At 33.1% G+C, this 22,239-nt stretch overlaps 2 protein-coding genes across 2 annotated transcripts; both read left to right on the top strand.

The window, feature by feature from the left end:
- Nucleotides 1–6,425: 6,425 nt before the first annotated feature.
- Nucleotides 6,426–11,135, top strand: LOC133186658 (monocarboxylate transporter 13-like). Its single transcript, XM_061321897.1, has 5 exons — nucleotides 6,426–6,675; nucleotides 7,221–7,364; nucleotides 9,280–9,426; nucleotides 9,513–10,724; nucleotides 10,844–11,135. Exons 1-5 carry the CDS (start codon nucleotides 6,597–6,599, stop codon nucleotides 10,996–10,998), a joined length of 1,737 nt encoding a protein of 578 aa, XP_061177881.1. The 5' UTR covers nucleotides 6,426–6,596; the 3' UTR covers nucleotides 10,999–11,135.
- Nucleotides 11,136–14,358: 3,223 nt separating this feature from the next.
- On the top strand, nucleotides 14,359–20,160 carry LOC133186657 (monocarboxylate transporter 13-like). Its single transcript, XM_061321896.1, has 5 exons — nucleotides 14,359–14,528; nucleotides 15,485–15,628; nucleotides 17,608–17,754; nucleotides 17,901–19,112; nucleotides 19,252–20,160. The coding sequence occupies exons 1-5, from the start codon at nucleotides 14,450–14,452 to the stop codon at nucleotides 19,404–19,406; spliced, it is 1,737 nt and encodes a 578-aa protein (XP_061177880.1). The 5' UTR covers nucleotides 14,359–14,449; the 3' UTR covers nucleotides 19,407–20,160.
- The last annotated feature ends 2,079 nt before the right edge of the window (nucleotides 20,161–22,239 follow it).

Here is a 22,239-nt window from a genome sequence, read left to right as displayed (position 1 = left end):
TTGAAATATGGGGTCGAGTCACCTTTTTCCTATTTTTGTATTCTAATATGCACTATATGTTATCAATAATGTAACTCTTTTGTCTCTATATGCTGTTTTTAAATATACCGTTTTCGACTGATACATAAAAAGAGAGAAGGCTTGCAACTCTTTTCTCATCGTCTGCCTCACCTCGCTTAAACTTCGCCTGATTATTTATCGAAAGAATAAGAAAACATGGAATATGCATACATCAATAAATTCGTTATACATTCTTCTTCCTTTTCCTATTTTCATTTAATTTTTATGTGCCCCCGATTTGTAAATATTTCGATTAAATCAACCGCATCTAGGGTAAATTTTGTTGATGTGCACTAGCTGGGACGGAAGTGTCCGGTATTTTCGGGCGTCATCATTAAGTGTAATGTTATTCGGAACATTAAATGAAAGAGGGAAAAATTCCCGAATTTTCTCTTCATAATATATGTAACGGTAAGTTCTGTGAATAACAAGATAACTCCAACTAGCAGATTCTAATGGATGAAGATTAACATTTAACATACGACTTAGACAACCAAATTTCTCAATATTTTTATTACAAAGCTTGGAATTTTTATTTAATACAGAACATTTGTAAAGTTAGAGTTACCGTTCTTGCACTTCCGTCCCAGCTGGTGCACATCAACAAAATTTACCCTAGATGCGGTTGATTTAATCGAAATATTTACAAATCGGGGGCACATAAAAATTAAATGAAAATAGGAAAAGGAAGAAGAATGTATAACGAATTTATTGATGTATGCATATTCCATGTTTTCTTATTCTTTCGATAAATAATCAGGCGAAGTTTAAGCGAGGTGAGGCAGACGATGAGAAAAGAGTTGCAAGCCTTCTCTCTTTTTATGTATCAGTCGAAAACGGTATATTTAAAAACAGCATATAGAGACAAAAGAGTTACATTATTGATAACATATAGTGCATATTAGAATACAAAAATAGGAAAAAGGTGACTCGATCCCATATTTCAAAAGAAAAAAAAATGGAAGGGGGGGGGGGTCCAGACCCCAAGTGCCTGTGACTAAATCGTTACATAATAAATTCCAGCTCTTGTTACTTTGTTCAGTCCTTATTGTCAGATGTACTGAAATTGACCAACAAGGAAAAGATTGCTTTTATTCTCTTCTATCAATGACAAAAATAAATATAAATTAATGAAATAAGTATATACAAGTCGGCAAATGCTGAATTCTATACAATCTGTATCATTTGGCTGAATGTATTTACTTTCATGTATGATAAAATATTCATAATAAGAAATGAATAAACGAAACAGATAATATGATAGATATAATTGTGTTCCAAGGGTAACAACTCTTCTTGTAGAAAAACGTCTAGATTACATATACTAGTAAATATATATATATATATATATATATATATATATATATATATATATATATATATATATATATATATATATATATATATGTATGTATGTATGTATGTATGTATGTATGTATGTAAGTATATGTACATAAAATTAAATCTGGTTTGATTCAGGTCATTCTCCAACAAATTCATTGTCAATTATTTTTAAAAATTCTTATAGACGCAAAATTACATACAACTTGTATTTATTGTAGCAAAAACAATTTTAGGGACACTGTATATGTTAATCTGAATTAGCATATGTACATTAACAGTGCCAGTAGTTGGTTATAAACGCTACTCAGTATCAGTCTGTGTGTACTCTGTTGACATTGAAATCTGAACTTTTAAAATGAACATTGACATGTACATTATTACACTGGCATTGCACACGTTTTGCTGATACATTTTGTCTGTACATGTGAAAAACAGCAAAAAGGTCAATGTCAAAAAGTGGGCGCTAAAAACTCATTCCCTTTTATTTGAAATCCCTATAGTTGGCAAAGGCTATTAAATATGAATAAATCCGTACTACTCGCGGGGAAGAATTTCACTGTAAAAAAGTATATATATATATATATATATATATATATATATATATATATATATATATATATATATATATATATATATATATATATATATATATATATATATAAAAAGCACATTTTACAACAAACCACGGTTTATTACAAGTTAAAATTTATTACCAATTATTTACCGGTATATATAAGAAGAATGAAAAGATACCAAATAAAATTGCTACTCGCGGGGAAGAATTTCACTGTAAAAAAGTATATATATATATATATATATATATATATATATATATATATATATATATATATATATATATATATATATATATATATATATATAGCACATTTTACAACAAACCACGGTTTATTACAAGTTAAAATTTATTACCAATTATTTACCGGTATATATAAGAAGAATGAAAAGATACCAAATAAAATTGCTTCTACAATGATTTCTTAGCGCTTTTATGTCAATATGACCAGAGATTTTAATGAATAAAGGGATGAGTGTTTTATGCGCCCACTTTTTTATTTGCTTTTCTGGGACAATATTTAGCATGTACAGATAAAAAGTAAGAGCAATGATGTGCACCAGCTGGGACGGAAGTGCAAGAACGGTAACTCTAACTTTACAAATGTTCTGTATTAAATAAAAATTCCAAGCTTTGTAATAAAAATATTGAGAAATTTGGTTGTCTAAGTCGTATGTTAAATGTTAATCTTCATCCATTAGAATCTGCTAGTTGGAGTTATCTTGTTATTCACAGAACTTACCGTTACATATATTATGAAGAGAAAATTCGGGAATTTTTCCCTCTTTCATTTAATGTTCCGAATAACATTACACTTAATGATGACGCCCGAAAATACCGGACACTTCCGTCCCAGCTAGTGCACATCAACAAAATTTACCCTAGATGCGGTTGATTTAATCGAAATATTTACAAATCGGGGGCACATAAAAATTAAATGAAAATAGGAAAAGGAAGAAGAATGTATAACGAATTTATTGATGTATGCATATTCCATGTTTTCTTATTCTTTCGATAAATAATCAGGCGAAGTTTAAGCGAGGTGAGGCAGACGATGAGAAAAGAGTTGCAAGCCTTCTCTCTTTTTATGTATCAGTCGAAAACGGTATATTTAAAAACAGCATATAGAGACAAAAGAGTTACATTATTGATAACATATAGTGCATATTAGAATACAAAAATAGGAAAAAGGTGACTCGACCCCATATTTCAAAAGAAAAAAAATGGAAGGGGGGGTCCAGACCTCAAGTGCCTGTGATATCGGCCATCGTAGAAATGTCCATTTGATTAAGCATGTTCATTGACATTGACTTGAAAGAATTTATTTGATTTCGCAAACTTAGTGAAACACTTACTATGCATGAAATAGTCCATATGATTAAGAATATTCCCAGTAACTCTAAAGGTGACTTCAAAGTGTCTGCCTAATTTAGAACACCATCTTTGACACTGACAGTGATTGGAAATTAATCACTTGGTCCTGGGATCATGAAACAGACTTAGACTTAAGTCAAATTCAATCATTTCAAAAATGCTTACTACTTGTGAACTCTTTAATTTGCATACAACAGCAGTTTGGTGATGCAATGTTGAATAACATATTCATTTGGACTGTTTGGCGTCAAATTGATTTCAGCGCAATATACAGATTTTGACTTAAGCTTGAGATGTGCCATGACCCCGAGGCCTGATTTAGCACGTTCTTTCTAACATTATCTTCCTAATTAAAAAAAAATGACTTTAACACTAACATGAATTGAAACTGTCCAATTAATAAAGTACATACACCATGAGAAATTGTCAGTAAGTTGTAACTGTCTATTTACTTAAAGACATGAATTCAGTAAATTATATTGTTTCAAATCACTGTCAGTGTAACACTTAATATACTAGATCAGTTAGCAGTGGATAAACAGTTCCAAGGCACTCTCAGTAAGTGTACTTAATCAAAGAGACAGTTTCAAATCACTCTCAGAGTGCTAATTCATAAGGGCAGTTTCAAGTCTCTGTCCAAGCAACGATGAATATGCTAAAGAGATTGCCAATTTCTCGTCTTTGTATTGTTACAATTGAATATGCAATTTGTAATTATTTTCAGGTGCTTAAGAAATACTAGTAAGTTCGGAAATGTTGTTAAGTATGATTTTGATGGCTTTCAATCTCAAATCATGCATTCAGTCGCATAATTACATAATCATTTTAATCGATATGAGCATGTTAAAGTCAGAAAGAAAAAAAACAAACCTGTACTGGCTTAATTTTCGAGTATTTGAATATTGCTTAGAGTAAATACAAAGAAGTTGATTTCTTTACTTTACACTCAAAGACCATCTACACAAAAATTATTGAGAGGCATAAAGAAAGGCAAATTTCAAGCGGAAATCCTCGGATCTTTCCATTCTTCATTAGTAACTTCTCGGTCCATCACTTTAAAAGAATGGTGATATACTCTGAAATCTTTTAATATGTATTACTGAATCCAATGTGGTCTAAGGGGAAATACTGCAAGTATAAAACATGTATTTACACTCAAACAAGAATTCGTAATATGCTGGTGAACTCTACAAACCTATTATTTTCTTCCTTCTTCCGTTTTTCACGAGTGAACTAGAATACCAGTTACAATATATTTACAATTCATGGGTTATTACCTGACCTCAACATACATTTTTGAGAATCCCTAGGGACTATACGATGTAAGGAATCTTACGTAAGAAATATATATGTAGTTTAAATTGATTATTTATCTATTATATTATCAATTAGCACAAAGTATGTTAAGAAAAATAGAGGAAAAGTGCAAGGATAACTCAAACCATATCAACTTTATAAAAGAAAACAAAAATTAAACTCAAGAGCAGACTTTGCAATAGAAGTCAGGAGGATTAATTTCTTTTTAAGTCTTCTTTTATTAACACAACCCATTAAATAGAATTAGGTTGAATATTGTTTGTTTGTTTGTTGTTTAACGTCCCTCTCGAGAATTTTTCACTCATATGGAGACGCCACCACTTGCCGGTGGAAAGCTGCAAATTTTGTCCTATGCTCGGCACTTACGGCCACTGAGCAGTGAGGGGTCTTTTTCGTGCCAACACCTACTGCGACACGGGACCTCGGTTTATACGGTCTCATCCGAAGGACCGGTCTCCACGTCCCACAGTGGGATTCGAACCCGCGACGTAAGGATCAACTCCTTACCTCGCGACTCTAGAGCAGACGCTCTAACCACTGCGCCACGCGGGCGACTAGGTTGAATATTTAATCAGGTGTTAAAAATATTTGTGTTGAGCGGGTATATGTTCTCCACGCTTGTAAAATCATAAGGTTAACGTTCCTCAATCATGTGAAGGTACACTAATATTCAAAATGCTGTGATTGCTAAAATGAAATAAAATTTCTGCAAATGTTGCTATGGTAGAGGTAAAATAGATTTACTGTTCAGTTTATAATTTCCGTGAATTTATTTGAAGTCCATTTCATATACATCAGAGATATAATGCTTAAACGAAGATCCAGTTAACGGTGATGAGAGTCTTAAATAATCTGAAAGATGTCCATATTTTCAAGAATGCAGTATTTTTATGGAACGAGCTTTATGATCGTTCTCTCTTAACCAAGCTTACAGGGCACGGTATCACCCTGATAATGAACTTTTAGGAAGACTCAATGTTGACTAGACCAGAATGCCTAGACATGCTGACAAATTTCTATCAACAGAGTTATTTGGAGCTACACAATGTCTCTTTGTTTAATCGATAGTTAACTAACAATTAATTTTGTTTTGAAATTAACCTAGATTTTAAAAATTGTATATTTAAATTAAATTAATTTAAAATGAAAGTATTTAGTTGAAAATTCATCACACTGACAGCATATGATGCAAATTATTTCCATGCTTTATTTTCATTCCCTTGCTTTAAAAAATTCCTTGGATAGAGTGTACACTTTTGTAAGTAAAACATTTGAATCCACGCCCAGACTTCAATAAACAAACAACTGTTCTGTCATTAACCTCTCCAACCTCAGCATGAAAGAATATTCTAGATCCAGAATCTTTCACTAATTCAAAATGGAGTATATTGAAAACTAATGTCTTCTGGAAGCTACTGCTGCACATTTATCATAAAGTATTTTTCTTTCCAGATTTTCTGTATCAATTAGAATGGATTTCATATTTTAATCACATAAAAGGAAATTGGAAATCATTAGACTGTTTTAAACAAATGAAGGCTTCACATAATTCAAAGAATCCTCAGCTTTTTTCGGTGCTGGTACTGGATTCAAAGAAAATTATTTGTTGAGTAGTGTCAACATTGTGGTTTCATGTATGTTTACGGACGCTTTGCTTTTTTAAATACTTAGTCTACCGTCACTCTCTCATTTAAAGTTGTTACAGAATTGTGTATCGACATGCTGGATGTGTATATTTAAAGATAATCCTTTCCGCTGAAGATTTCTCCGTTTCTATACACGTGGAAGATTGACAACCATGCAGTACAGTTTGTTATCAACATCATCACTTGCCACGCGACGTACTTGTACATGATTGTATGTGATTTTGATAAGAATCACATAAGTAACTTTTGTCGTCTGCTCAGGCCACAAATCAACCGCAACGATGGGAACAGAACGTGAGGATGCAGACGATGCACCCGCTCATCCCGTCGATAAAGGGTGGTCTTGGGTCATTTTATCTGGTAAGTCAAATTTTGTAAGATTTCTAACACTATGCTATTCAGCATGTTCAAGAAATGTGTTAGCTCTCGTTTTGCCTAGTGTGCATGTCAAATTAAATGTTGTTTACAATTTTCGTACATATTTACCGTATATAGCATCAGATTTAACCTACATTGTTAAATTGTTGAAAAGTTAAAACAAAGATTTTAATGTGCTCAAATCTAATAAAATTAAATTACAGTGAATCAGTCGTCTCGGCAGGTTGCATCTATGACCTATATTCATTTACGTTGCGGAAAAAGTATTGATCATTGACTTTGAAGTATAACTGTGTCCTTTTCAATATGTTATGAATATTCATAAGTTATTCAACATCAAAACATTCAGCGACCTTGTCGGAAATTGAAGTAATACGAAGGCCATGATTGCTAATATTACTATAATTTGTAACATTTAATACAAATTTACTATGTTTAGTTTTAAATACGAATTCAAAAAATTTCCAAATTAAAATATATAGTTTATCACAAACAGTTAATAATATTTCATTCGAATAAATTTTCAGCTTCTCTTTGTGCAATGCTGATCTACGGAGGGATACATCGCGGGTTCGGAATTCTGTTCGTGGAGTTCCGGAAGAAATTTGATTCCTCCTCCGCCAGTATGTCAATCGTGGTCAGTGTGCAGATTGCAGTGATGAGTGTCGCCGGTAAAAACAATTAGAGTTTAAATATAAAATAGCTAGAGATTGATTTAACTTATCTTATTAGCCTCTTACCGGTGAAACTGGAGGGGTCTTTCTCTCTGTCCCTCTGTATGTCAATTAGTTCCACTTGGTTTTCTGGACTTTTTTCTAAACCCTTGCTGATAATGAGTTGATATTCTGCATGTGAGTGTACGTAAATGGTTACAGATCACAATTGAATTTTATTCTTTTTTGATGATTTTTTTAATGGAATTACGACCTTTAGTCTAACAGTCTGTACCGGACCACCCATACATGTAGACTGGCTTTATCTGCCTGATATGCGCGATATACACGTTAGAGACAGGCATTACCAGTCTACCGCGCATGAAGGGGACTAGAATTGCTTTTGAAACACTCTGTCCATGACGTCTCTATATGAGTGTGAAAAATTCTCGAATGGGACGTAAAACAACATACAATCAATCCATGAAACACTCTCAGAATGCTATAGAATAATAATTGGAACATGTCAACAGTAATAACATTGCATTAATTGATATATCTCAATCAAGAGAGCTAGCCTAGGTTAATCTTTATCTTTTCGTGCAACCAGTTTGGTGAGGTATTTAAGCAGAGGTTTCATTATCTCCGTTTGAGGTGAAATTTGTGTCTGACACGAATATTCTCAGTACTGTGACCCAAAATGTAGGAACACGAAGTATGTACATGAATAATGATAGCCACGACAACTGATCAGATTTGACATTGAAATCTGAAGGAGAGTGTGCAACTCTCTGCAAATCTGCTATATAAAACTTCTTGGACTGCTATAATTAGGAAAAAACATACTTTGTTTTTATTTTAAATATATGCTACATTCATGATACGAATAAGAAAGGAAAAGATTAAATAAGATTTTATGTGCAGAAATTTTGATAATTATCAAGCTCTGTTTATGCAATATGTCAAAAAATAAATACCAAATCCCGAAAAAGACATTTAAGTTCTACCTACGATAAGACAGGCCAATGATATTGAATGTTTTTGTAATGTCTTCTCCAAGGCTTTTACCTATACTCAGTATACAATAGATATACAGAGATAATTTCAACATTTTATAAAGGACAAATTGACCCTAAAATCTCTTTTTCTCGCGAATCGTTCTGCATCACATGATTCAAATGAAGTTTGAAGGATACAAAACGTCCGAATTATGTCATCTCTGTATAGGTGTGTCTTTCATGATTCTCCACCTAATATAGTCTTTAGGTGAAAAGGTACTCAATTTATTACATAAACATCTTCATATGTACTATATACATGGGAAGGTCTGGAAAATACGCCTAAAGATTTGTCAAAGTCTATATACATTGTTTACTAAGATATTTTTTCAACGTGAAATCTTCTTGCATAGGCGTCGGAACCGGGGGGGGGGGGGGGGGCTTCCCCACACACTTTTTTTTGCAAAGATATATATATAATAGGTATTGAACATTGGGGTTATTTTTGTCAAGTTTTTTTTTCAGGTTTGAATATTTATTTTTCTCTTCAATCAGGGTCAGGGTTAGGGTTTCAATTTTCTTCCGACGTCTGTGTCTTGTATACTCCATAAATAAAGACATTTTTTCAAGATGTTAATTATTCACCCAATGCAGTGAAATTACACAGTTATTGAATATTTACCATGAGGTAAAAAGTGTTAAGAGGATGACACAGACTATGAATTCATTCATTCATATTTCAAAATGGTTTATTTTCACATTTTAAAGACAATTTTTAGCATACGAAATGAGTATATTTCAACATATCATATATACAATTAAATTCTAAGATCACTTTTTCAAAAGACAACATCAAAAGGTCTTCTAAACATAAGCATATATATCTGGGTCCTGTACAAATGTGTCAGTTTTCTAGTCCATTGCTCTATCTACAGGCTTACTTCTAATGACTGGGGGAATGAAATACTTCAGCAGTCGACAGTGTGTCGTCATTGGAGGATTCTTCGTGACAACGTCTCTCATACTGAGCACATTTGCCAAAAATGTCACTCATCTGATTTTCACACACAGTGTACTAATTGGTAGGTAGAGAGGAAGACATTGAGTTTTAACTCAGATTCTCTTACTTACATTAACTTACATTTCTATATTCGTCTGTCTTTTTCAGGATTCGGTTTTGCAGCAGTGTTGGGTCCATCACTTATCATTACTGGTCAATATTTTGATACTAGACGAGGAATAGCCAACGGACTATATACAGGTGCTGCTAGTTTTGGTGCACTAGTTTTTGCCCCTGCATTCAGATATTTCATCGATGCTTTTGTTTTGAAGGGAGCTCTGTTAATTTTGGCGGGATTGGCTTTCCACATCGTTCCTGCAGGGATGTTGCTTCGTCCACCTGAATTATACGAAAAGTGGTCCCATCAGAAGAAATTGCGAGACGAAAATAATAAAGAAACATCCGCAACTTCACCTTTGGTCAGAAAACCTAATAGGGATGTCTTAAATGAAAATCCAGGCGTTAGTGTGACCGAAAATCCCTCCATTTTGAATGGTACGCATCATTCTTCCGTTTATTCATCCATTAGATTGCTTTCGTCCATGAAACCGAAAGATGCAATTAGTGTACATAGTTACGATGCTCCGAAAATTTCTAATGGTATACATTATTACTCGAATAGAAGTATTTGTGACCATGATCTTAAACAGAAAGAAAAGTTATACGGAAGTGCCGATATGATTATGATTGTACCTTATGGAAAAGGGTCCATTTTTAGTTTAGCTAAAGGCAGAAAATCAGATAGCTTATTATTGAATGGAAATCATCTAAATGGACAGCCAACAAATGGATATACCAATCACGAGGATGCAAAAGCAAATTTAGAATATCAAAAAGAAGAGAAAAAAATAAGAAATTTTTTCAATGCTTCTATCTTTAGAAATGCTCAATATATCTTCTTCGCACTGGGATTTACATTAGGGGTTCCAGTGGTTGTAACTGTGGTATACCTTCCGGATGTTGCAGAGGATTGTGGGATTCCAAGTGATAAGGCCGCGCTTTTGGTATCCATTTACATGGTGGGGGAGATAATTGGTCGATGTGGGAGTGGATTTTTCTCAGGAAAATTGATACACCGCCAAATTGTCATTGCTATATCTTTATTGATTGCGGGAATTGCACAAAATCTAGTTCGCTTTTTGCAAACATTCTGGCTTTTAGCTGTGTTTGCTGCTGTTAATGGTGTGTTTGGAGGTCCTATACATGGTCTGTATGCCTCGGTTGTGGTAGACATACTGGGTATTGAAAACCTGAGAAGTGGTCTTTGTGTTCTGCAATTATCACAGGGTATCATATGGAGTGCTATTCTACCGATTACAGGTAATTTGTATTTTCTACCAATATTCAGAAATATTTTGTTGTGGATGTATTTTTTTTTTTTTTGCTTTTCAACTACAATCTATAACTAAATGAGTAAGTTATAATGTTTCTCTTTTCAGGGTATCTTCGGGATGTCTCGGGGGATTACATATTAACTTACCACTTTGTAGGGTCATTAACCATACTTGCCGCTACTGTTTTATGTGTAAGTCATTACAGTGTAAAGAGGTCACCAAAGGTTACGGAAGTAGACGTCACAGATGAAGAAACTTGAGATTATAACTAACTTTGTTCCTTTATTTTTGTTATTTTTATTAGGATCCACCTTTTGTTTTATATCCATCTTATATTGGCAACTACAATTTAATTTTTAGATTTGTTTATTATGTACATGCTTAAAGCATCAGGTATTGGAAAGCATTATTAAAAGTTTTAATTTGTTTTATTAATATCACATATTTTTCACTTTTTTATGAATCTTCCAATGCATCATTCCATAGTCGTATGTTATACCATATCTAAACCCTTTTAAAAAAATAATCAAGAGATTTTGTTTTGAGTTTTTTATTTTGCAAAAAACATGTTTTAAAAAACAAAAACTATGCTTCAAACAAGTATGCGAAATTTTATGTCGAAAAGAAGACTTTTATAAAGCAACAACGGGTTTTTAAAGCTTTTGTTTTAGGTTTTGCCGACACTTTGCTATTGTAGTCAACTCACAAAGATGGCACATGTCTATGACATAATGAATTGTAATGCATTTTCATACGCCATTTATTTACTCACTTCTTGTGAATGCTAAACATAGGATGTGACATCAATCAATATACTGTTAAAAAATTATGTCGCGTATCTTTTATCGAAATGTTGAAAATAAGAAAATTATTATCCAACTTCTTCAAAACATTTGGCAAGTATTATAGTAAAACAATGATAAATGTAATTTCTTACTGCAGCTTGATGAATACCAGTGGTGTTGCTAGGCATATTCCTGTACGCCGGAGCGTCAAATCACATACTATATGTTTTTTCAAAAGTTTTTGAAAAAATACACCTGAATACAATAATGTAACTGAATTAAGTGAAATATGATTATTAAACAGGGGTTCGCCAGTTTCCTGGGTCTTAGCCCCATGCTCCTTTCCCAGGATAGACCGGTGGGAGGGGGGAGACATGGCAGTTCCCAAACGCCTGTCTAATTCAGATATCCATTGCCTAATTACGCACCTAATTACGGTCAATTCGGCTGCAATGTATTTCATGTAGCAATTCATGGCAAGAAAGCACTTTATATATAGTTACAAGGAAAATTAATGTAAGCATTTCCCTAATGATTTTAACATTTTATTATCATTGCAACATGTTTTTGACCTATTACCAATTTCTGCATCATTTTTTGTCCTTTATATGTGAACATCTGTGAATTAATATAATAATAATCACATTATAAACAGGCCAGGCGTCAATAACTTGGGATTTCACAAGCTTAAAGAAAGTCTTCACATTAGAATTTTACAAGCGTGAAGAACATTTACCCTCTCACCAAAAAAAAATTAAACCCTGATTAAATTCACAGACATTTGAATTTCAATGGAGCGTGCCTTTAAAAAAGAGGTTATATGTAATCATGAAGACAAGGCTAGCTAGATAAACTGTTAATCAAAAAACCAGTCTGAAGGAACAAATAATAGATCTATATCAGATTTAGTCAGAGCAATTGTTAATGTTTTCGATGGTTTGAAATGATCCTGAAATATTTTAGAATTAAATGTCTAGAAACAATCAAATCCGCTCCTCTACGATTCGAAATTTGTTAGATCTTGTATCGTAGCGTATCGTAAATCAATCTGATTGATTGATTGATTGATACGCTGTAGCGTATCAGAACAGCTGATTTTAATCAGATTGATCGTAAATGAGCAGATTTATAAAACAGTCTTACTTTTGAATCGATGGTCCTGTTTTACAAATCAAATATCACCTGAACACTTTTTAAAAAATCCTCGGTATAATAATTTATAGAACTTTTTTGAAAAAAAAGTCTAGATCCACACGCAGATTTCAATTTACCAACGACCGTGGTGTGAATTATTTCACCAAACTCAAACAAAAAAGAATATTCTAGTACATAATCTGGACCTGGATTTAAAAAAAAATTATTTATTAAGTTATACTTTTGTGATTTAACTTGAGTTACCAGACGTTTTATGAATTATAAGTTATTGTTTTAATAGAATGAATTTCTTGTAAAATTAAATCCCGTGAAATTATTTTTAAAATCCATTTTATATACACCAGATTTATGGGTAAACGAAGATACAGTTAACGGACAATATTTAGATAATCTGTAGGATTGCTATATTTTCAATAATGCAAGAAAATATATATGGATAAAATTTTCCCAATCCACTTTTGAACCAAATTACAGATCTGTATTATTTCTCATTTAGACATTCGAGAAAGGTTCAGTATTGCTTACATTGCAATTCCCTACCATTCACGAAAACATGTAGTTAGCCTCTAGTTCAAGGAAAGTTCAAGGAAAGTTTTCTTTTTTAAGGTGTACATAAATTACAGGATGGAATTAAACGAAGGTTATTTAACCGTAAAGTTTTATATATAATAGAAATGTCCGTAGTGCTAACATATAACCCACTCAAGTCAACTTATTTAAATTGAAAAACGTGAAGATATACAAACAGTGATCAATCTTTAAACAATCTACATACAATACACATCTGTGAGCAGGGCATACAACATGGACCCCCGGAATTCCAGAGGTGGGACAAGGTGCCTAGGAGAAGTAAGCATCCCCTCACACCCGCCGTAAGCCCCATGTTTTGATCAAGTAGGCGGGAAAAAAGTAATGGCAAATAGAATTTTTGTTACAGTTACTGTTACAAGTATTTTTAATGCATAGAATTGATATGTAGAATTTATCTTAAAAATAATTAAATTATCTAGTTTAGCCTGGAAAGAATTATCACGTTGACGGTCATATGTTGCAGATTCAGTAACTTCCTACACTGCTTTAAACAATACTCAGTCAGAGTGTAATTTTTTTCATGGGAAAAACACCTCAAGCTGGATCCACGCGCTGACTTTGAGATACAAACAACTATGCTGTTATTGACCTCTCCAACCGCCACATGAAAGAATATTCCAGACCCAGATTCTTCAGAAGTTTCAAAACAGAAGTCAGGTCTTCTGGAAAATACTATTGGAATATTTTTAAGTATTTTTCTTTTCCAGATTATTCTTAATTCAAAGCATGGATTGGATATTTAGTGCACATAAAAAGAAATTAGATATCTTTAGACTATTCCAGTTTATGCATGTATGTATTTCGAAGAATTCCGGGATAAATGTCTTATATGCTGCATGTTGTTGGATTTAAAAAGAAAGATATTTGTTAAGTACACGTAACATTAATATTGTAGATTTCATGTGTGTTTCCGGACACCTTATATTTGGCTTTATAAATACTTAGTCTACCGTAACTCTCTCGTTTAGAGTTATTACAGAATTACGTATCGACTTGCCGAGTGTGTATATTTAATTAATAGCTTTTTCACTGGGGATTCTTTTTCTGTTTCGATTGACAATCATACAGTGCGGTGTGTTATCAACATCATCACTTGCCACGCAACGTACAAGTATGTGATTTTGAAAGGAATAACCTGCTGGCATTTGTCGTCTGCCTGAGAAGCAAATCAACAGCGACGATGGGATCGGAACAGAAGGATACAGAAAATGAACCTGCTCATCCCGTTGATAAAGGGTGGGCTTGGGTCATTTTATATGGTGAGTAAAATGCATTCCTCTGACATTTTAAACACTGTAGCTCTCATTTTACCTAGCGTACATCAATATTTGTTTACCATTTCATATACACATTCACCGTAGCATCAGATTGTTGAATTGTTGGAAAGTTTTAAAACAGAATTTTTAAACTGCGTAAATCTCATAAAATTCAAATTTTCTATCCTTTCTCCAGGTAGCGGCTATGAACACTTAATATACTGTCTTTTATGGAAGATATCGATTATTTTAGCTTAGTACAATGTATACTAAGTAACTGAGTCCTTTTCAGTTCGTTTTGAATTTAATAAGTTATGCTGTATCGTCTTTGTCGGAGAGTGGATTAAAAGGAAGGACAAACACGGAAGGATCCAGAAATTAATTAGAGGGTCTATTTCCACTCAATAAAATTCCAACTCCAGATTTTGACAAACCGAAATGTAACAAAAAGCAATCTTCACTAAGGTGCATATTTAAATTCTGTTTAAATGAAAACTGTTCCATTCATTTGCACTTCTATAAATTTTTCGGTATTCATTTTTCGGGGTTATATGACATCATGAACTGTTGGATTTTTTTCAATTTCATGACAATTTCTTCCATTTTGGGCAATATATTTAAACTTTTTTTACAGGATATTATTTTCATGTATCCAAATACACTAGTTTTCTGTTTAATTCAAGAACATTGCAATTTCATGAAGTCTGCTTTACAATGTGTGAAATCTCTGAAGGAAATCTCTTAAACATCTTTTCTACTTAAATTTGTACTTAATATGAATTTGTAAAATGGGAAAAAAGGTTGGAAAAAAGTACGTAATTGATCTACGAAGATGGCAGTTTTATGCATTAAGTGATTCCAGCTCTTTACAATGGTAAACTAAATATTTATGTCTCCGATAGGAATTCAGATTATTATATTTACATTTAAATATTCTATTCTATTAATCTGTATTTCAGCGTCTCTGGGTGCAATGATGATATACGGAGGGATACATCGCGGGTTCGGAATTTTGTTCGTGGAGTTCCGTAAGAAATTTGACTCCTCCTCAGCCAGTATGTCCATCGTGGTCAGTGTGCAGATTGCAGTGATGAGTGCCGCCGGTAAAGAACATTAAGTGATACTTTACACGTAAAACTGCAATAGATTGTTATAAAATGTGATTATAACGAACAGTGACCAATCTCAAAAGTCCTGTTAAACAACACAAATTATAAGCCAACACGTACCTCTGAAAACAAAGATTGGATCAGGTGCCATGGAAGAGATACATATGTAGCATCCCCTGTCGACCAACACACCCGCCGTGATTGGGTTAACGAAAAATCCATAGACAATTCAGTGTGAAAATAATGGCCTAAATATTTTTATCAAAGTTGTATGACATAATTCGCTTTATCGACAGATTATATTCTGCAAGTAAGGTCATTGTATCAACCACAGAATTTGACCGTAAACGAGACTGTTGATATCCTTGCATCATCAACTTATTTGTCAATAGCCTGTCTCGTTTTAGAAATTGTTCGGATCATCGAATCAACAGCATAGGACACATAAATTCCAGATGCAGGGGATAATGTATATTGCTACATAAATAACGGAAGTTGGCGATAGAAAAGTTGAAGTCATCACTTTAGTTGTCAGTTTGCCATCAATGCCTTTCTCTAGTAAAATATCCAAATATAAAACAGATGTGTCAGACTCTGTGGTGTCTTTTATTGCGAGTTCAAAGGGATATATCGAATCAACATAGAAATGAAAATGAACATTATTAATAGATAAAACGTCGTCGATATATCTTAATGTTGAATTGGAGGACTTCTTTTCATGTAGAAGTTAAATTCTGCTTGATATGAATACAAAAATAAGTCTGCTAATAAAGGGGCGCAATTAGGACCCATTGGAATTCCAACAGAGTTTTGGAAGACTTGAATAACTCTACTATGTTTTAATCTTAAAACAATACTTTCGTTCATTTGTGAAGAATGGTAAGAGGAAGACAGCTATAGATTTTGTGGTCATCTACTAGTATTTAAAGGACAAAGTCAAAATGGCTTATTTTCATGTGAACACTTTATATGGTACAAGAGAAATGTAACACGCAGACTTCTAATTTCTATACAATTCAAGAAAAATCCTATATACTATGAGGCCTCTTTCTCGAAGGTCAAGGTCAATATTCTTTTTATATAATTATACTGAGAAGTCCTCTTTGACTTAATAGTCGCCTGCAGAGTAGAACGATACTTAATATGGATACCTTTACCTAGCGTCTGTCTGTCTGTCTGTATATCTGTTCGTCTTTCACATCTTATATCTTGAGGTATCGATTTGATATTTTGGTCATGTATTGCTTGGCACTAGTGCTATTGTACAATACCATGTTACAGACCTTTTGACCTTTCAACTTGACCCTTGACCTATTTTATTTTTCAAAATGTATCATAATGCCGATATACAACATATTTTTGGACATTTGAGAAATAAATCTGTGCTATTTAGCATGAGGACTGTTTCTTATTAACAGAATGAAAAAAGACCAGCCTTACGGTCCACTTGACTTTGTCCTGTTTTTCAAAAATACTCCAAAGGTTGTCTTAGGTCTTCTGCAATTTGAGATACAGAGCTTCGATAACTGACATATACATTACAAGATTATGAGCTCATGAAATTGTACTTTTAAACTATATCATATAAATTTACTATTAAATACTATGAGAATTAATCGGGGTCGGTATAATGATTGTACTTCAAATAAAGCTGTACATTGACATTTTGCAAAGAAATGTAAAGACGGTCTGAAATCTTTTTCTAGTTATGAATCTGTGGGATCTTATGAATGAAATGCATGAATACTTCTTTCTAAATATTCATTTTACTTTTGAGGATTGAAAAATCATATTTCTATATGATTATCAAACTTTTTGATAAATGCTATTCTTTCGCAGTCTTAATTTTTCTTTGCAGGCAAATGCCAGCATAAATAGTTTACCACTCTGAGACATATTCACATTTTAATCATGCTAAGGCGACACATGCGTTCCTTGGCACACTCTAGTCTAAATACTTGCTCTATTTACAGGATTATTTCTAATGACCGTGGGAATGAAATACTTCAGCAGTCGACAGTGTGTCGTCATTGGAGGATTCTTCGTGACAACGTCTCTCATACTGAGCACATTTGCCAAAAATGTCACGCATTTGGTTTTTACACACAGTGTTCTAATTGGTATGTAAATCTCTCTCAATTTTTTCAGTCATTTGATCATATTCATCTTCTACTTTTTTCGTGTTTTCTTGATTTTCAGAAAATAAAAAGAGTTTTCTCTCAAATTTTGTTTATAATTTTTATCAGCCTTCTATCTTTTTTTTCAGGATTTGGTTTGGCAGCAGTACTTGGTCCCTCTCTGATCATCACAGGTCAGTATTTCGACACAAGACGAGGAATCGCCAACGGGCTTCATACAGCTGCTGCAAGCTTTGGTGCACTAGTTCTTGCCCCTGTATTCAGATACTTCATCGATGCTTTTGTTTTGAAGGGTGCTCTGTTAATTTTGGCGGGACTGGCTTTCCACATCGTTCCTGCAGGGATGTTGCTACGTCCCCCTGAATTATACGAAAAGTGGACCCATCAGAAAATGTTGCAAGACGAAAATAAAAAAGAAACTTGCAGAACTTCTCTTTTGGTCAAAAAATCTGATGGGGAGGTCTTAAGTGAAGATTCAGACGTTAATGAGACCGAAAATCCCTCCATTTTGAAAGATGGCTGTCAGTCTTCTGTTTCCTCGTCCATTTTATTACATACGTCCATGAAACCAAAGGATACCCTTAGTGTTCATAGTTACGATATTCCGAAAATGTCTAATAGTATACATTATTATTCAAATAGAAGTATATGTGATCATGACCTTAAACAGAAAGCAAAGATATACGGAAGTGCCGATATGATTTTGATTGTACCTTATGGAAAAGGGTCAATATCTAGTTCAGCTAATGACAAAAAATCAGATAGCGTTTTACTGAATGGAAAACATCTAAATGGACAGCAAACAAATGGATATACCAATCACGAGGATGCGAAAGTGAATGCCGAATATCAAAAAGAAGAGAAAAACATCAGAAATTTCTTCAATGCTTCTATCTTTAAAAATGCTCAATATATTTTTTTCGCATTGGGGTTTACATTAGGGGTTCCAGTGGTTATAACTGTGGTATACCTTCCGGATGTTGCAGAGGATTGTGGGATTCCAAGCGACGATGCCGCCCTATTAATATCTATTTATATGGTGGGGGAGATAATCGGGCGATGTGGGAGTGGATTTTTCTCAGGAAAATTAATACATCGCCAAATTGTCATTGCCATATCTCTATTGATTGCTGGAATTGCACAAAATCTAGTTCGATTTTTGCAAACATTCTGGCTTCTAGCTGCCTTTGCTGCTGTAAATGGTGTATTTGGAGGTCCTATACATGGTCTGTATGCCTCGGTTGTGGTAGACATACTGGGTATTGAAAACCTGAGAAGTGGTCTTTGTGTTCTGCAATTATCACAGGGTATCATATGGAGTGCTATTCTACCGATCACAGGTAAGTTTTAAAGTCATTGATATTTTCTACCAAAAGACAAAATATAAACTTTACATGTATTTTTTAAATTATTGTTTTATTTTGAATAGAAGTACATTAATTCAAGTATAAATTACGTGTATTTTGTTTCTCTTTTCAGGGTATCTTCGGGATGTCTCGGGAGATTACATGTTAACTTACCACTTTGTAGGGTCATTAAGCATACTCGCCGCTACTATTTTATGTGTTAGTCATTATAGTGTAAATAGGTCGCCAAAGGTTATGGAAGTAGACGTTACAGAAGAAGAAACTTGAGATTATTTCTATTTTTGTTCCTTTATTTTTTTAATCTTTTTTTTTAAGATCCGCCCTCTGTTTTATATGCATCCAATATTGGAATTATTAATAATTTTAATTTTTTTGTTATGTACTTCCAAATTTATTTTATAGATATATTTTCATGAATAATTTTTTTTCTTGTACTGTGTAGTGTATTGTTCACACCATCATACCACAATGGTATATAAACCCCGTCTTAAAATATTTCTACATGAACAAGTATTTTTGTTTTTAATGTTTTAAACTTAGAGAAACTCTTTTAATCCAATAAATACTAGATCTCAAAGAAGTATGTGATATTTTATTTAGAAAAGGAAACTTTTATATTAGCCACACTGATACTTCTTCATTAGACAGTGTTAAGTGCTGATGCTTTAACATTATATGGTGATAATATTCTATTTTCTGATATTTTTTTTTTATTTTATGATGATACTTTGACATTATATGCTGTAACTTTGACACTATATGTTGATACTTCTCCATTTTATGATGATACTTTGATATATAATTGTGTTGTTGCCTTGACACTATATGTTGATACTTCTCCATTTTATGATGATACTTTGACATTATATGTTGTTGCCTTGACACTATATGTTGATACATCTCCATTTTATGATGATACTTTGACATTATAAGTCTGCACTTTGTACTGCTGTATTTCCTACAGATATTTGCAAACCGGTGCATCCAATTTTTTTTATTTATAAACAAACTCTAAAACAAAGTCCTCCTAAGTTCTTGTTCTTCCTCTTCTTTCAACTATAGTCCAGCTAAAAACATCATTATTGGTGATGTAAGTATAGTTCAAAATGACAATCTAAAAGCTAACATTTTAAAGGATCCTAAACTGAGGGGCCCCAGATCATTCATATGGCGACAGAACTTCATTTCTATTATGAATTCCGTCGAGGATTATGTTAGATGATGGGCTAAATATGAAAGGGGGAGACCTTGATACTCTGTCTGAATGGATAAAGCATTTTAGAGAATTATTAATGAATCGCATTAGAAAATGAAAGCTCAAAATTTGATAAGAACTATTTATCGTTCCGATTTCAGTTGACTGGAAGTGATAAAAGAATAAGAAAGACTAAAAGAGAAATATGTTTTGGCTACAATAGACAAAGCTTGTAACAATATAGCTTTTGTTTGCAATGCTAATTATTTCAACAGCATTTTTGAAGAACTTTTTAATTTCACATCTGGTCATCCAACTTATACTCGTAGTTCCCTTTCAAAGGATGAAATTCTTCAAAATCGCCTTTCAGTTTTAATTACGTAACATTCCAGTCAATGGAAGTGAGTTTGATATACTGAACCTATACTGGATTCCAAAAGTTCATATACATGTAAATTCTTAAAAACAAAGATGTATTATAGGGTCCAGAAAATGTTCAATCGAGCCCTTATCCTTACGCCTGAGCAAAACGTTGTCTGCTGTGGAGGAGAAACTTCAGACGTTTCAGAAGTGGTGTAAATCAAATGTGGATTCTAGAAAGCTCCAAAGACCTTTTAGAAAATTTAAAATCTCAAAACTTCAATTAAAAAAATCAATAGCATCACAACATATGTGACTTTTCTACCTTTTATACAATCATTCCTCACGATAAATTAAAGAGTGGGCTTTTTGACATCATAGCTTCTGTTCAATGAAAATAGAATTCGCAAATTTTCATATCTTGTGATTGGTCATCTGCAATATTATTTGTTAAAAAATAATTCTGATTCTACAAATAAGTACTCTGAAGTTGATATCAAAAAGATGCTGAAGTTCGTCATTGACAATATATATATATATATATATATATATATATATATATATATATATATATATATATATATATATATATATATATATATATATATAATCTTTGGAGACAAGGTCTTCCAACAAACTGTTGGAATTCCGATGGGCTCTAATTATGCCCCTTTATTATCCGATCTGTTTTTTATATTCATGTGAAGCAGAATTTATTCAAAAACTTCTAAATGAGAAGAAGAAAACTCTGTGTACTTCAGTTCGACATTTAGATATATCAACGACGTTTTATAAATTAACAATTGTTACTTTCCTTCAGATGTCTACTCCACATATCCCAGTGAACTTGAAATTGATGACCCTAAAGATTCTACCCCATCTTTTTCATATTTGAATGTTTTACCGACTGTAGACGATAATATCTAACTAATAACTAAAGCGTATGACTAATGGGTTGACTTCAGCTTTTCCATCTTTAACTTCCCTTATGTTGTAATATTCCGCTATCGCCTGCGTATGGTGTTTATGTCTCCCAACTGATTCGATACGCAAGAGCATGCTCTGAGTACGATCAATTTTTAAACCAAGGCAAGCTACGAACAAATAAGTTGATGTTACAAGGATTTCAACAAACCCGTTTAATGTAAGCTTTTCCCAAATTCTACGGTATTGACAATGACCTTGTTTGTAAATACAATCTATCGTTGGGCCGTATTTCGCCTGAAATGTTTCATACCATTTGTTAGATCATTGCCTGTATACTAGTACTAAATCTAACTACGGAGTACTCCGTATACCTGATCAATACATAGGCCTCACGGCGGGTGTGTCAGATCAACAGGGGATGCTTACTTCTCTTTCTCCTCCTCCTAGGCCTCTGATCCCATCTCTGGTGTTTCCATTGTCCGTGTTATTGTCCGTTCACGATTCGTTTTGTTGACTGGATTTATGATATTGATCACTGTTCGTCATATTTACCTTTTACATTTGATACCGTATAACACAGTGACACTTTGTCTTCATTTTCTGATAGCTCATCATTGT

Source organism: Saccostrea echinata, unplaced genomic scaffold, assembly GCF_033153115.1.
Source record: "Saccostrea echinata isolate AGI-Se365-2 ecotype Australia unplaced genomic scaffold, CSIRO_AGI_Sech_v1 ptg000014l, whole genome shotgun sequence".
NCBI lineage: Eukaryota > Metazoa > Mollusca > Bivalvia > Ostreida > Ostreidae > Saccostrea > Saccostrea echinata.
Note: the sequence above shows the minus strand (reverse complement) of the source record. Positions and strands in the feature narration are given on the sequence as shown.

Excerpts from the sequence above, each read along its gene's own strand:
- LOC133186658 (XM_061321897.1), top strand. The coding sequence starts at position 6,597 with ATGGGAACAGAACGTGAGGATGCAGACGATGCACCCGCTCATCCCGTC. Across the intron at positions 7,365-9,279 it reads TGCAGTGATGAGTGTCGCCG|GCTTACTTCTAATGACTGGG; the intron begins GTAAAAACAATT and ends CTCTATCTACAG. Across the intron at positions 9,427-9,512 it reads CACACACAGTGTACTAATTG|GATTCGGTTTTGCAGCAGTG; the intron begins GTAGGTAGAGAG and ends TGTCTTTTTCAG.
- LOC133186657 (XM_061321896.1), top strand. The coding sequence starts at position 14,450 with ATGGGATCGGAACAGAAGGATACAGAAAATGAACCTGCTCATCCCGTT. Across the intron at positions 17,755-17,900 it reads TACACACAGTGTTCTAATTG|GATTTGGTTTGGCAGCAGTA; the intron begins GTATGTAAATCT and ends CTTTTTTTTCAG. Across the intron at positions 19,113-19,251 it reads TGCTATTCTACCGATCACAG|GGTATCTTCGGGATGTCTCG; the intron begins GTAAGTTTTAAA and ends TTCTCTTTTCAG.